The sequence below is a fragment of the Perca flavescens genome, chromosome 22 (genome assembly GCF_004354835.1).
Source record: "Perca flavescens isolate YP-PL-M2 chromosome 22, PFLA_1.0, whole genome shotgun sequence".
NCBI lineage: Eukaryota > Metazoa > Chordata > Actinopteri > Perciformes > Percidae > Perca > Perca flavescens.
In genome coordinates this window covers 6,448,185-6,462,739 of record NC_041352.1, presented here as the reverse complement: position 1 = coordinate 6,462,739, position 14,555 = coordinate 6,448,185, and the positions used below count along the sequence as shown (strand labels likewise).

Genomic DNA, 14,555 nt, shown 5'->3' with positions numbered 1-14,555 from the left:
AGTTTCACTAAAGTGACAACATGTTTCCTGTGGTTGTCTGTCACTGCAAATTATCTTTCAGTGTCCTGACACTTTCATCAATGGTGCTGCTGTCAGCCAAGTCTTTTTTTTTTCTTCTTCTGTTCCATGAAATTGCCATGGACGGCCTCACCTTTTGATGTCCGGTGTGAAAGTCTTTTGTCTGTTTTTTGATCGGAGATAGCTTCGTTTCCTGTCTTGCTTTATTTGAAAGACTAAAATTAAATGGAAGATGACAAAATTGCATTTAAATTATGTATACCTTTTTGTTCAAACTCCTCTATAACTCAATATGAGGCCTTTGTATGACTTCATGTAAAGAACCCAGCCACAAACAAATGCACACACATAGGGCTGGGCAGTATATCGATATTATATCGACCGATATATGAGACTAGATATCATCTTCGTTGATATGACACAAGTGTCGTCTTTTCCTGGTTTTAAGGTGATGTCAGAATTTACCAGACTTACTAGCTGTTTTATTATTTGCTTTTAACCACTTAGTCATTGTATCCACATTACTTATGATTATTTATCAAAAATCTCATTGTGTAAATGTTTTGTGAAAGCACCAGTAGTCAACCCCTACAATATTGCCGCAATATCAACATCGATGTATTTGGTCAAAAATATCGTGATGTTTGATTTTCTCCATATCGCCCAGCTCTACACACACATGCCCATGCGACCACACTTACAATCACACACGGCCGCTGCCCTCTGGGACGGTCTGGATTACAATGTTTAGTATGTTATCTGCAGCTTGGCATCATTAAGCTTTAGCGACATTAGCACTGCTAATCTCAGTAATTTAAATAGCGAGATACAGCTCACAGCTGCTATTTGCTGCCATTGCTCTTAAGTTAATGATAAGCAGGCAGCAGATTGAGTGATAAAACTGATATCCTGAACCTGCTTGCAAATTTGTGGAGGTGGAGAAAGGGATGGAAGGGGCTGCGTGCGGCAATGAATTGCATAATTGAGCAGGTTTAAGCTGCTGGGTCGCTCTTTATTCCAGCCGTACAGTGCCCCATTTTGAGATTCCATTTCAGTCATTTCCTCCGAGATGGCAGCTAAAAGAAATAGCTGATAGAGAAAACAAACCCCACTGTTCCTTGAAATGTGAATCCAGCAGCTGTCTCATCCCGTATACCTAAAATCTATCATGGTCCCTCCCTCGTCTTTCCTCACGATAAGCGCTTTGCTATCGTCCATCAAAGGCAGAACATAGACAACGACAAGCAAGACTGTAATAAGCTGTAATCTGAAGGACATCTACCTCACGCTTCACAGCCAGAGATACAGCATTGACAGGAGCTATGCTGACTGCGAAGTGCACCACATTTGCAATTAAGATCCCTGGGAGCCATTTTCAAGATTATTTAAATGTATAATTACTGACAGATTAATTACATTTTGCACATCAGTTCTGATTAGATGTGATAGAAACTTTGAGTTTAATCAACCCTACATCACCTAAGGAGTTTGGTTTCAATTTGATGTCTGGGTTGAAATTAGTTGAGACGCAAATTAAGAAACCAGCTTCATATGACTATCATTACAGTTTCCACTTTTTTGTCACATCTTTTTTTTTTTATATTTTTTTATATGAAATGCAACAGAAAAGGGAAACGATACTTTTATATTGTGAGCTGTGTGAAATGTACACATTTGAAATAATTGTCAGCTAAGCGAAAACATCTGCAATTTAATACTATTCTCAAAGGCTGTACAATGTCAATATATTCTGCCGTAATGAGGCACATAAATTCTGTGTTTTGTTCAAAGGTGCCATACCTTGTGGGACACAGTTTTTATTTTAATGTTTCATCTGATAAAAGAAGTGATGCTTTGTTACTGATAAAAAAAAAAGTGGTGTTGTTGTGTGCTGATTTCAAAAGCAGCTTCTGTGATCCACAGGGACTCAAGTGGAAGTTAAAGTTTAGTGTCTGCCTTTATTGACTTCAATTTAATTTTTTATTTCTTTCCCTTGTGTTTGTGTGAGTGTGCCGATCCCTTTCCCTCTCAATACCTATATTTACCACCCTCTCCTTCCCCCTTATCTCCTCACTTCAGTGGACGAGGACACGGAGGGAAGTTCCAGATCAGGTCGCGAGTCGATGTCCACCAGCGGCGACCTCAGTGTGGGACCCGGGCTGAACGGCAACCTCTCCAAAGATGACAGGCAGAAAGATCGGGACAAGATTGGGGGGAAGGAAAAGAAGAAACCTGAAAGGGATAAAGAGAAGGAGAAAGACAAGGACAAGAACAAAGCCAAGAAAGGCGTGCTGAAGGGCCTGGGCGAGATGTTCAGGTAGGAATAAGATGCAGCTCAGCTAAAACTCTCCTGTGTTGCCCCAAGCGCCAAACTCTATCTGCTTTATTTAATTCCACTCAACATGTTCACCACTGGATCATTCAGAATGCATTCTATGGATGTTGCCAGTGCTAATCAGGGACCCCTCTCCTTGAACCCTGTTAGATGGAGGGAGTGGATGGAGCGGAAGGGAGGGGGAGTTATCGACCTCGAGGGCCTCTGGCACTTTTGAGCCAGATTATTTTTAATAAGGGCAACATGTTTTATTCATAATCCTGTGTGTGAGCCTCTCCTATCCAAACACGCTCTGCATTTGTTAACCAGCCGACAATGTTCAGGGCCCATACGGGTGCTAATGTGGGAGCTCTGATTTGGTTCTGGGGATAAAAGACCTTTGAAGATGATAAAATCGACTGCGGGTTGGAATTGTTGCCTGTGGCTGGTATTCTCAGTGGCTGTCTCATCATGCCGTTGCAAGATTTCAGATGCAGACTACCTTGAGAGACCATACGAGGTGGCATAACTCCGCTCTCAACATCCTTAAGATATTCTTTTTTCAAAGAGCAAAAGATTTAGAGCTTGAAAAAAAAAAGAAATTCACTGCATTGTAGGGCAAATGGGCAAAAACATTTTCAAAAGTGTAACTTTGGACCATACACTGTGTAGACAATAGTAGGAGAAATGTGCAAAGAGACTGTGGATGGAAATAAACATCCTGCGCGTATCCATCCAGTAGCTCTGCCACAAGGAAATTAGTGGGCGAATCACATTAATTATTTCAATTGCATGCACATTTGAATATGGCATAAATTAACGGTGGAGGCGGCGCAGGCCGTTATCGTGCCGTAAGTTGTTTTCATGTGGATTAGTTTAATGGGATTAGTTAGCGTATCGCAGCTCACGGCTCGGTAATGAACAATAAAGACGACATGTATGTTTCGAGGTCATGATTGAGGAATGCGGGGAACTTGCTTATCGCCCATTATTTTGCCTCTTGTGAGTTTTGTTTTTCTGTCTTTGCATCCTGTGGTGTAAATGCGCAATACCTCATAGAGGCTGACATTCTGTTGCGCACGGGGGCATGAGCACATATGTGGAGACACACACGTGTACACAGGAGTACAGGAGTACTGGATTAGTAAATGAAAGAAATTTGAGCCACAGGTTTGACACTCTGTGACATACAATCAGCGCCGTTGGCAAACCTTTTTTGAGAGGCTGTATGCTTAGCCTGATAGGTGGCTGCTGGGTGATTTTTTTAGCTGCGCACGTGGGCCCTCGGCATGCCCTCCTCGGCCTCATCATCGTTCTTCATTATCTTTGAGTGCCACCGCCACTTAAGAGTTGGCACGCGGCAGGCCTCGCTGACACTCCCTCCTGCTTTATGCATTTAACGCCAGGCTCTGTGCCTCCTGAATGCAAGGAGGCAGCGTTCTGAACCAGCATGTCTCTCCGACGCTCAAGCTTTGTCTTTTCTTCTTTCCGCTACTCCTACTCTTGATACCTCAAACAATTTCCATCTTAAAAGTGTGACAGCTCTCACACCCACACATCTACACTGTCCTTTTCTCTTCTCTCCCTGTTCAGGTTTAGAAAGTTAGAGATGGCAAGGAACTGAGGTGAGAATGAATGTGTCCCACTGGATACAAGAACTTTTTTTCCTGTAAAGTACAAAATGGAGTGATGTAAAATGCCAAGCGGTCAAAAGGGAGGAGAGGGAAAGGAAGTAAAAGTGTTGCACTTTTAGCGATTCTGGCAAGAGTTTTGACAGTGATTTTAGAATGGAAGTTTTACTGTGCATAAGAAAGGGTTTGGCTGACAGTAACTCAACACTCTCAGGCGTGTGAATCATGGATATACTTTACATCAGCAAGTTTCACATGTTAGTGTCTCATCATTGCATCAGAACATCAAAAAGGCATCCTGATTTGGTTAATCTTTTGTAATGCTTGTCTGTGTGCTTGTCAGTTGCACAAAATAGACGGGCAGGCCTTGGCTTTTTCCTGCATTTCTCACACATGCATGTCTTACACTTACGTTCTGCCACTATGGAGATTTCAAGGAGTTTGCAGTGCACTGTAATTTGAGCTAATTTGCATGCAGGCATTTGGACGGCCTGATGAACTTGTAGAGCATGTCTGCTTAATGGACAGCCTGATTGGGAGTGCATTAACATCAGAGCCAGGGGAAAGGAGGATGGCCTCATATAAGGAGATAGAGAGAGGGGAGGGGAGACTCTAAGATAAATACTGTGAGTGTAAGAATGACTGAAAGTGTGCGAGTGTGCAATGGAAAGAAAGTCGACTGCTTAAAGCCAAAAGCAAAGACTGCAGTGCAGAGCTGGATTCATACTGTCCTGCCTATAGGCTGGCAGACTGCCTGGTATACTGTACCATTCAGCAATGAATAGCTTATAATCTTGTGAATGGATCGCAATGTGCATGCATGCATAGGATAAAAAACCAGCCCTAGGCAGCCTGACATCATTGTTATTTCAAGGATGTCTGTTGCGTGCATGTATCACGGTGTCCATGTCTGCATCCAATGGTATATAAAGGAGTGGAGGGCGGCGCATTGTCCCCCAAACAGTTGTACGTGATTATTCACATCCTTTCTAGTGGATAACATGTGATCATTACTTTCTGATCTGATCAGGTTTGTTTATATGTTGGAAGCTTTGCCCAGGGCTCTGTTAGCATGCCAGCAGACAATGATGGTTCCGGCCTGCAAGACTCCCTTCAACATGCCTAATGAGGTGGTGTTTATTTGCTCTGTGACTGACTGACCTCCTCCATCAAGCTCCATCTCCATCTCTTGATATGTCTGTGTGTGTGTGTGTGTGTGTGTGTGTGTGTGTGTGTGTGTGTGTGTGTGTGTGTGTGTGTGTGTGTGTGTGTGCACCCATGCAAATTAAATACCCATCCAGAGTAATTTATTATAGAGTTGAGTGTTCAATTTTTGGAAACAAAGTGAAAATGCATATTTTAATGTGTTAATTAGACTCTAAGATGGACATTGTTTTGCACTGTGTCTGCACATGTATTTTTTTTGTATGTGAACATCCATCTTCTGTATATTGTTGTAAGGTGTGTGCATTTATATTTCTATATCCAAATATTTTGTTATTAGTGCGTAAATGCGTTTTCAACAAGAGCGAGGGAAATGCATCACATTGTAGGAAAAGTACAGTAGCATGAAGGAGACAATCGAGTGAAGGCTGCAAAAATGGAAGGCATGGTTAGGATGGGGAATGGGGGCCAGAGAGGTGGGGGAAGGGGTGGATTGGGTGAGGGTGGAAGGAGAGAGGAAGCGTGTGCACTGGAGTGAACTGGGGCACCAAGGGAGAGTGGTAAAGGAGGATGAAAAGGAAAGGGAGAGGGAGTATGAGAAAAGAAGGGAGCTTTTCACAGCGGCAGTCACGGCATCGGGCTACTGTCTGCCTGTAGGGAGGATTGAGGATCTCTGGCGATATTGTGTGTGTGTGTGTGTGTGTGTGTGTGTGTGTGTGTGTGTGTGTGTGTGTGTTCAAGGTTAATTTAAATTTGCATGTGCGTGCGTGTGCAATGCATGTTATGTGTGTATACTGTAGAAGAAAAGATGTGTTAATGGTCTCTGGCATCACCCTCACCCTTTCTCCCTGGTGCTTTCTCACCCGCACACACACAGTTACCCTTACCCCTACCCCCGCTCCCCACTCCCCACTCCCCCCTCCCCACTCCCAACCCTCACCACCAATCTGATAAGTGGCATGCCTCACGCCGAGCCATCAGCTGACACTGGAGCTCAGTGTGACAGCCGTGCAGCCCCTCTCATCAACCCCCCACCCTCCATCACCCCAGGGACCTTGTCTGCTTGCTCCTCCTGCAGATGCAGCCCCACTCAAGGCTACACGGAGAGATGCGTGTGGAGTGGAAAGCAGTGAAAACGGGAGTGGAGGGATGCTTTCTATCCTTCAATCTTTATTATTCTTAGGCAGTGTGGTAGCATGCTGGGGTTTGGCATGAGTGTGTGTGTGTGTGTGTGTGTGTGTGTGTGTGTGTGTGTGTGTGTGTGTGTGTGTGTGTGTGTGTGTGTGTATTTGAATGATGCATGCGTGAGTATGCCTATGGATACCATGCCACGAAAGCATGATTACCTTATGTGTAGCATGAGAGTATGTAGTTAGCTTGTTCCTGCGCCGCTTCGTGTCTTCAAATGATTCATATGATGATATGATTCTTTCTGCTCGGGTGGGTGTGAACAGCTGATGGCGGGTAAGCCAGCTTGATCATTAGTACACCGACGTGACGCATGCATTAGCCTAGCTTTTTATACACACATATGACCGAGGGCGTGCCTGATGGATCAACACACACTTTCTCTGTATAACCCACCCCTCGTCCCTTCCACCTTCCCCAGCACACACAGAAATGCTCACATATGCTTGTAGTATTAGGCCACAATTGATTTGGAGACAGCAATTAGCTGCCTCCACATGTGGGCCCTGACATCTGCTGAATGTAATCTGAGAGAAAATGTTAATTGTTCTTTTGCTCTGCCTCACTTATCATAATGTCTGTGCTGAGCTAGTAAAGGCAAGCGCAGGGCACAGCATCAAGCCGGAGCTTGTAGGTGAGAAGAAAGTGAAGAATATGAGAAAGACAGCAAAAGATAATTACATGAAAAGAAAATAATCTAACACAGCATGGACTGTGGATTGTGAAGCAAGAATGATCATCAGCTCAGCAGGGTGGTCAGTGATGGGGGAAGTTACTTTTCTAGCCTCCAAGTGGTCAAGGATTCACTCCTTTAAAGTACCCGTGAGCAACAAAATGTCTTCCCTCAACTCTAAGGGCACTTTTGTGCTGCTGACCCTGACCTTTGACTTCTCTATGGAGCGGGCTAAAGCAAAGTGAGACACAGATTTCCCCTGTGATAGATAAATATTTCAGAGAGAACTCAGTAGTGAACTTTCACTGCTTTTGGCAGCTCTGCCAAGTGCAAAGTCATACCTCAATATCACCTTCAAAAGCTTGCACAGCTAAAAGAAAAATCATGTCACCGAGGGCAGTATACAGAGAAAGGGTCCGTTTTTTCAACTTCCTGGGAAAAACATCTTTTTAGAAGAACTCGTCTCCCCCCCCCCCACACACACACACACACGTCTTCATAGCTAGTGCAAGATGCCAGGACTTTAAAAGGGTCATTTTTGGGGGGTGAACTCCAAACTTCACAAAAACGTCCTCTGAGTGTGACATCCCATTACTCATCACCAATCATGTACCAAAGAGGCCCAGTGGGGGCCAAACAACAAAGTCCCCCACTGAGAAGATTAGCGCCACAGACACAGTATTGACGGGAGAGAGGAAACAGTAAAACAACAAAACTCTTCTGTACGCCAGGTTAAGGCAAGCACAGCTTTGTGTGTAGTGTCAAAAAAATTGCATGTCACTGCCATTTTCTGGCGGGGTGAAGCATTTAGACGTAGGGAGAGGCTGAGTGATACGATTAAGGAGGGGGAGGAGAGGATGCTCTGCAACGTTATAGCCACCATGCAATGAGAGATGGCCGTTTCAGGCACTGGGGTGTGGAGGGATGGGCGGGGTTGGGGGGCTGACTGTCCTGCCGCACTGTCTCTGCTTTTGGCCACTCAATGTAAATGTGATTGGGCAGCACTGGGCCTCCATCAGACAGCCCTGAAGTAATTAGGTTTAGAATGATCATGCAGTGCTCCGAGATAGACCTTGAAGCATGGGGAGTGTGTGTGTGTGTGTGTGTGTGTGTGTGTGTGTGTGTGTGTGTGTGTGTGTGTGTGTGTGTGTGTGTGTGTGTGTGTGTGTGTGTGTGCGTGCGGAGAGGTGGTGTTGCACAATGGAGTTAATTGAATCTGAAATCTTGTCGGCCTGAAATGAGATACACCGATGTCTCTCACGCTGGGTCTCAGGCAGAGGGCTGCAAACATGACTGAATTCATAAAGTGTGTTATTAAAGAGCTCAAATTAAGTGTAACAGTGCATCCCTCCATACTCTACCAGGCCTGTGACTACTAATGATCCAACCCCAGTGGAATCACACCCAGACCCACCAACGGAAAGGAAAACCAAGAATCCCTTTCTCTTCTCATCTCATCTCATCTCATCTCATCTCATCTCATCTCATCTCATCTCATCTCATCTTTTCTCTTCTCTTCTCTTCTCTTCTCTTCTCTTCTCTTCTCTTCTCTTCTCTTCTCTTCTCTTCTCTTCTCTTCTCTTCTCTTCCCTTCTCTTCTCTTCTCGTCTCTTCTCTCCCAACGAGTTCTCACTTCTCTTTACACTTCAGCTATCTTCCTTACTTTCCTCTCCCCCTTTCCCTCCCTCCATCGGCTCTACTTTCATCAACTTCGATGTTCCATGTTTCTTAACTTCCCCCCTCTCCGTTTGATATTTGTTTTTCACACTTTGAGACACTTTGATTCCACTTTGATGTTATTTTTTCACTCTGGCCCGCATCGCTTTGATCAATCAGAGAAAGACTGTTGCAATGCCAGTCGACTCTCAGAGGACAGGCGGATTTGAAAATAATGAGAAAACGTTAAGAACACGTACCAAGATCTGAGACCGGCACAATCCCATTTTGTTTTTCTAAATAGTACAAATGAATCACCCCCCCCATAATAAACCATATTAAATGTATGTTTTGGTCTGAGGAGAGAAGTTGAATTAGAGATGCAAAGCATTCTTGATATTACAGAGACAGAGGTGAGAAATGCACATGGGGGAACCTATTTATTTTCCCCTATGTGCTATGCAAATGAAGTGGGCTGCCAGCTACAGTACGACTCATTGCTAGTCTGCTCACCCATCCACCAGACTTAGCATGTAATGAAATAGAGGCCTTTGGCTAAAATGACCTTTCCCATCCACTATGTTCCCATCTGCTAATGTATGTACACACCTTAACATGTGATTGAGAGGATGGGTAGTGGGAGAGAAACAATCACAGTGAAGGCAAGGGAGATAAAACATTGAAAATTGCTTTGGAATTACAAAGGTAATATCAATCGATGTTGAATTACACTTCTGATTTCCATCAAAGGCAACCAATTAAAGGCAGGAACGGTATTCCTCTTGTTCTCTCAGCATCTGGACATGTGTTTGGCATGTAAAGTGAAATTGTCTATCTTTTCCTCCCGGTTTTCCATCTCTCTTAGAGCTCCATTTTATTTGCTGTCATAGGCGAACAGCGGCCGCACTTAATGCACTCAACAAAGCCGACACATATGTTGTCACTTACCACGACTTGTTTAAAATGGTTCCATACCTCCAACTTTCCTCCAAACTTGCTCAAAGGTAATTCTCCCGTTTTTCTTTTTTTCTTTACATCCTCAAGCTCCATGTAGCACTTAAGCTCCACAATACAGCCCGCAGCCCCGGTATGATGCGTGCGAGAGGAGGAGACTCCGCGCATGACACATGTTGCATTTTGTAACTGTAGTCCAACTTGTGTAACTTTTTGGACACATTTGTTACTTTGGCCTAAATAGATAATATTTCTGATTATGGCATAGCTTTCTCCCCACCCAATTAGGCTAAAGTAATGATTAAAAAAAACACAAATGCTTGATCAAGGGTCCGAGGATAGTGGCGGAAAATAACGGCCCGGGCTCGGGTCGGGCTCGGGCTCGGGCAGAGAATCTAAACTCTAATCTCTCTCTCTCTCTCTCTCGCTCTCTCTCTCTCTCTTCTACTCTGATCTTTATTTCTGTCTTTGGTGAGAGTGTCAGAGAAATGGAGATTATTTTTATGGCTGGGATCGGGATTTCATTCCTCCCTGTGTTTGTCAGCAAGTAATCTTAATTGGGCTCTCACTGCCATACCAAGATGTGTGAGTCTGTGATTTAGGGAGGAGGTGGATGCAAGGCTGAGGGAGAGAGGAGGAGTGTGTAATGGTGGACTGAACAGTCCACAACAACAGATACAGGCCAGTTGATGTTTCCAGCTGCAGATCCATAGGTCTGGTTAAATACATATGTATATCCAGCCCAGTATACATAGGAAGTACATCCATATGGGACGTTCATTGGACACCAACGGTCAGTGCCAATGCAGGAAGTAGCGTGTCCTTATTACATGGCTTGGTTGAGTTCAGCAGCATTCTGCGTTCTGCTAATTCTTGATAACAGACCGTTGCTAAGTATAACACACCGTTGCCATAGACGCAGTTTTGATCAATCTGGAAGTCAGCTATCAATCCGCTGAAAGAATTTCGGGTAATTTATCAGCTGTGGCAAAAAGTAGGGGAACGTGGAGCAACTTCTGTCCTGCAATACAGGCAACGGCAGCAGATCTGGCGAGCGCCTATCGTTACATCGTTACATCTTTATGATCACTATGATCACTACACACCACGTCAGTCGTAGGGAATAACAACGTTAATTAGTTAACGTTACATTGCAACATCGTGTTTACAGGTGTGTCGAGTGCAGCGGCTCTGCAATAAGGAAACGAGATGAATGAGGACAGAAACGTCAACATAAATATTCCCAAAGAAGTCCCATTCACCTTGTCTCACTTCACCATCAACGGAAATGTAGAGTTTGATGTGAATTATAACAGCCACGAGAGCAGCCCTGATAGCCCGCTAGCTCACAAATGTTGTATCAACCCGCAGTGATTAAAACAGCCGCTAAGTGGATGAATGTGTCCACCTAGCTAGCGATAGCAGGGCAGCACCCCATCACAGCCCTACTCATTTTGACGGCAAAATATACGGCTACTAACACAGCCCGTAAGGGGGGGATAAAATGAGTGCCTGAAACGGTGGCTTTTGCCAGAAATGTATTCGCTGCAAACAGCTGGCTGTCGGGTAGCTCGTCGCTGGAACAAGGTCTGCACGTACACCAGTCTGATGTCATGCAAGGAGGGGGAGATTCTCTTGTGTTGAGTAGCAGACGGAGGGTTGCATTAAACACCTGCAGAGTTTACGTTGTTATGGACGCAGGATTCCAACCGTAGAGACGGAGCAGACTATTTTCTTTAGCGGAAGCAAATACTTTATTCGTTTTTAAATCAATAACATTCTTTCAAATGAATATTATGTGTCAAATTATTGATTTATTTGGTAAGTAGCCGTGTAATAAGCGGGATAATGTAGCGCTTCAGGCTGATCCAAGACTGATCACTCTGTCGGCGTTGTATTCGCTATAATGACATTATCCCTTTGTTAATGAAAAGAGGTGGAAAACAAGGGTGTGTGGATGGCCGTGTTATTTAGTAGACCTTTATACAGGCGTCCCAACACAGACCTGTAATTATTTTGCCTTTTCATTAACAATGACCACAATTGTTTCTTAACCTAAACCAAGTGGTTACCTAACGCTAACCATTCCCCAAACGTAACCAAGGGTTTTAGTTGCCTAGCCTTAATCAGAGTTGATTTGCCATTACCATGACCTTTCCTTAACTGTACCATAATGCCACCACATGTACCATACGCACATAATGTGGAAAGTGAGAATGTAAAACAACATCTTGGCATGAACGACTTTGAATGTAATCTGGAGTTTTACTTAATTGACGTTCTTGTCTGGTTTGTGTTGGTTTATCAACTTAACCATGGTTATATTTCATGGTTGATTTGCAGTCTCTGTCTCACAAGGACACAAGGAAGATGTTTCTTCTTTCTCTGTTGTTTTACCATATCAGTTTGATGTGTGTAAGTGATTCTTTCGAAATACCCACCTCTTTCCACTCTACTTTGTGTAGTATATTAGTATAACACATATCCCACTCTGTGTCTGCGATATAACATGTAATATGGAGGTGTGTAGAGGCTGCAAATGATCTTATTGATTTGAAAAATGCTACATGCATGCATACATGCATACTTAGTTTTTTTCTCTTTTTTTATGTAATTTGCTTTGGAGAACCAGCAGGTTGATCCAACAGTAGACTGAAGAGTAGGGTCCAGGGTTATTTATTCAACCTGCTTGTGATGTACAGTCACTATCCCTGGGAATCCATGGGGTTCCTACTCTCGCTCATCCTCACTTTACTCACAATTACTGTCACTCCTTCCCTCTTTCTTTCGATATATCCACCCGCATCCCTCTTCCCTCCTCCTTCCAAGCTGCCCTGGAGATTCATTGTGGCATTGACAGAAAGACCTCTCCCGTCTCCCCCTGTGAATGCTGGGTGGAATGCATATCACGGATCAGCAGCTCCGCTTGGGCCGGTGTGTGTCCATGCCTGTATTTCAAGTCTTGACGTTTACGAGACAGAAAACCTGCCTCGCTTCTCCCCTCGCCTGTCCTTTAGGTGAGCGTCTTGGAAATCTGGCATTTGAGCGTTGCAAAACACATCTGTCTCCGGACCCATCAGCATGTAAATTAGTTGGGAAGTCATTGTTAGAAGCAAGGGTTATTAAAGCAGAAAAGACAAGAAAAGATGAATGTATGAGGTAATCTTGTGTCATGACAAAAAAAAGGTTTTTACTCTCACCTACAGTAGACGTCCTGCTGGGCTTAAGTTGTACAAAGTGAAAGCACCTGTAAATACATCACTAAACCTATTATCAGTGAAAGTCACTGGTCCCTGTGAGTTCCTGCACATTAGTGGTATTTGGTACAACTATTCCAAAATTCAGTTGCTTTTCTGCCGTGCTACTTCCACATCCACATCTGCGGTCGCCATCATTAAAAGAGCTGTGCAGACTTTGGATGATGTGTCTGCTGAATGCTGAGTTTTTGTGTTTGAGGCATGCAGTAGCAGCCTAGATGAGGATACAGAGAGTGGCAGTGATCAAAATGGCCCATTAGGAATGCAGTGTGCCATACTGTATCTAGGTCACAGCCCGAGCCACCTACTGTAGTTCTTCCACTGAGAAACCACAGCGCTGTCCCCTCCCCGCTCCTCTCATCCCCATCCCCATCCCTGCATGTGAGTGTGTGTGCTAGGTTGGTTAAGCATTGGCCAAATGTGACTGTGTATATGTCTATGAGCTTGTGAGATCATGTGCGTGTGTCTGTTTATGCATGGGTTGTGGCTAGCAAAGGCATTTAACAACTGATAATGTGTTTGTCTGTACATAAAGTGAGAGAAGGAATGTGCAGGATGATTGTAAGTTGTAAAAAATGTCAGTAGTTCAAATAACACAATAGGACTTTGCCTAAACACACACACACACACACACGCACACACACAAACACAAAGCTTACCCAACACCTGAACTTTTCTCTGAGCTGCTAAAGTGTTTCTATGTAAATTGTCCTTCAGAAACTCCCTCCTCAGTGCGCTCATACACGTTAACAAATGGACGTATGAATGTGTTTGGACTGTTTATTTGTGTTGTAATGAGAGGCTTTAATCAGGGGTGTCAGGGATTTGAAACATTTCTCTGAGTGTGTGCAAAAACACCCCTCCTCACACACACACACACACACACACACACACACACACACACATAACTCAGTGATTTATGTGAAACATTAAAGGCAATCATGTTGGGCTGGGCCTTGTCCTTTGTGTTGCACAGGCTGTTTGAAATATGGAAAAGCCAAGCTGTCCCTTGATATACAAGCACACACATATAGATAACACACACACACACACACACACACACACACACACACACACACACACACACACACAAATGAGTGTGTGTACCTGGTATTGCTTAAATGTGAATAATTGGCTCACATAGCAAACAGATGAATACGATTTTTTTCTCATTTTGCAAACACAAATCAACACGCATGCAAGAACTTTTAGTTGTAGACAGACATTCAGACTCTCCTTTCAATGCGCATACCCTTATTCAGTTCAGTTTTTCAATTCAAGTTGCTTTGATACTGATAATGAGAACATGCTCAGCCATTCACTGTGATGCAGCTCTGTGTGCCTATATTCTGTCTGGTCTCTGTAGCTAGAAAGAACATTTCTTAATAAGAGTGGATTAACTCTGTTGCTGGAATTTTGAAAATCTACCATACCCTCCTCCAGACACACACATTCACACATAATGGCACAAACAAACATAGTGGAAGTACAATAAAATATCTACAGGATGGGATACCACCGTAAAAAGCCCTGCGGCTCTCTGTGACTGACCATTCTTCACACATAAATTTATATTTAGTCTAAACCCTTTTTCTTGTCATACTCCTCCTCCTACCCTTTAGGGGGGTTGGTGGTTCGTCTTTAGCTATCTATGTCTCCTAACAACTAGACCAGCGGTGGAATGTAGTTGTTGATCAGTC

The 14,555-nt window shown here is 43.8% G+C and overlaps 1 protein-coding gene across 4 annotated transcripts in view; it reads left to right on the top strand.

Moving 5' to 3' along the window:
• Window positions 1–14,555, top strand: part of LOC114549067 (partitioning defective 3 homolog) — a 387,004-nt gene that overhangs the window by 269,207 nt on the left and 103,242 nt on the right. For all 4 annotated transcript variants that reach the window (XM_028569211.1, XM_028569212.1, XM_028569210.1 and 1 more), the window contains one exon: window positions 2,098–2,335. In XM_028569211.1, the coding sequence (XP_028425012.1) occupies window positions 2,098–2,335 (238 nt within the window). The remainder of the gene's footprint in view (window positions 1–2,097; window positions 2,336–14,555) is intronic.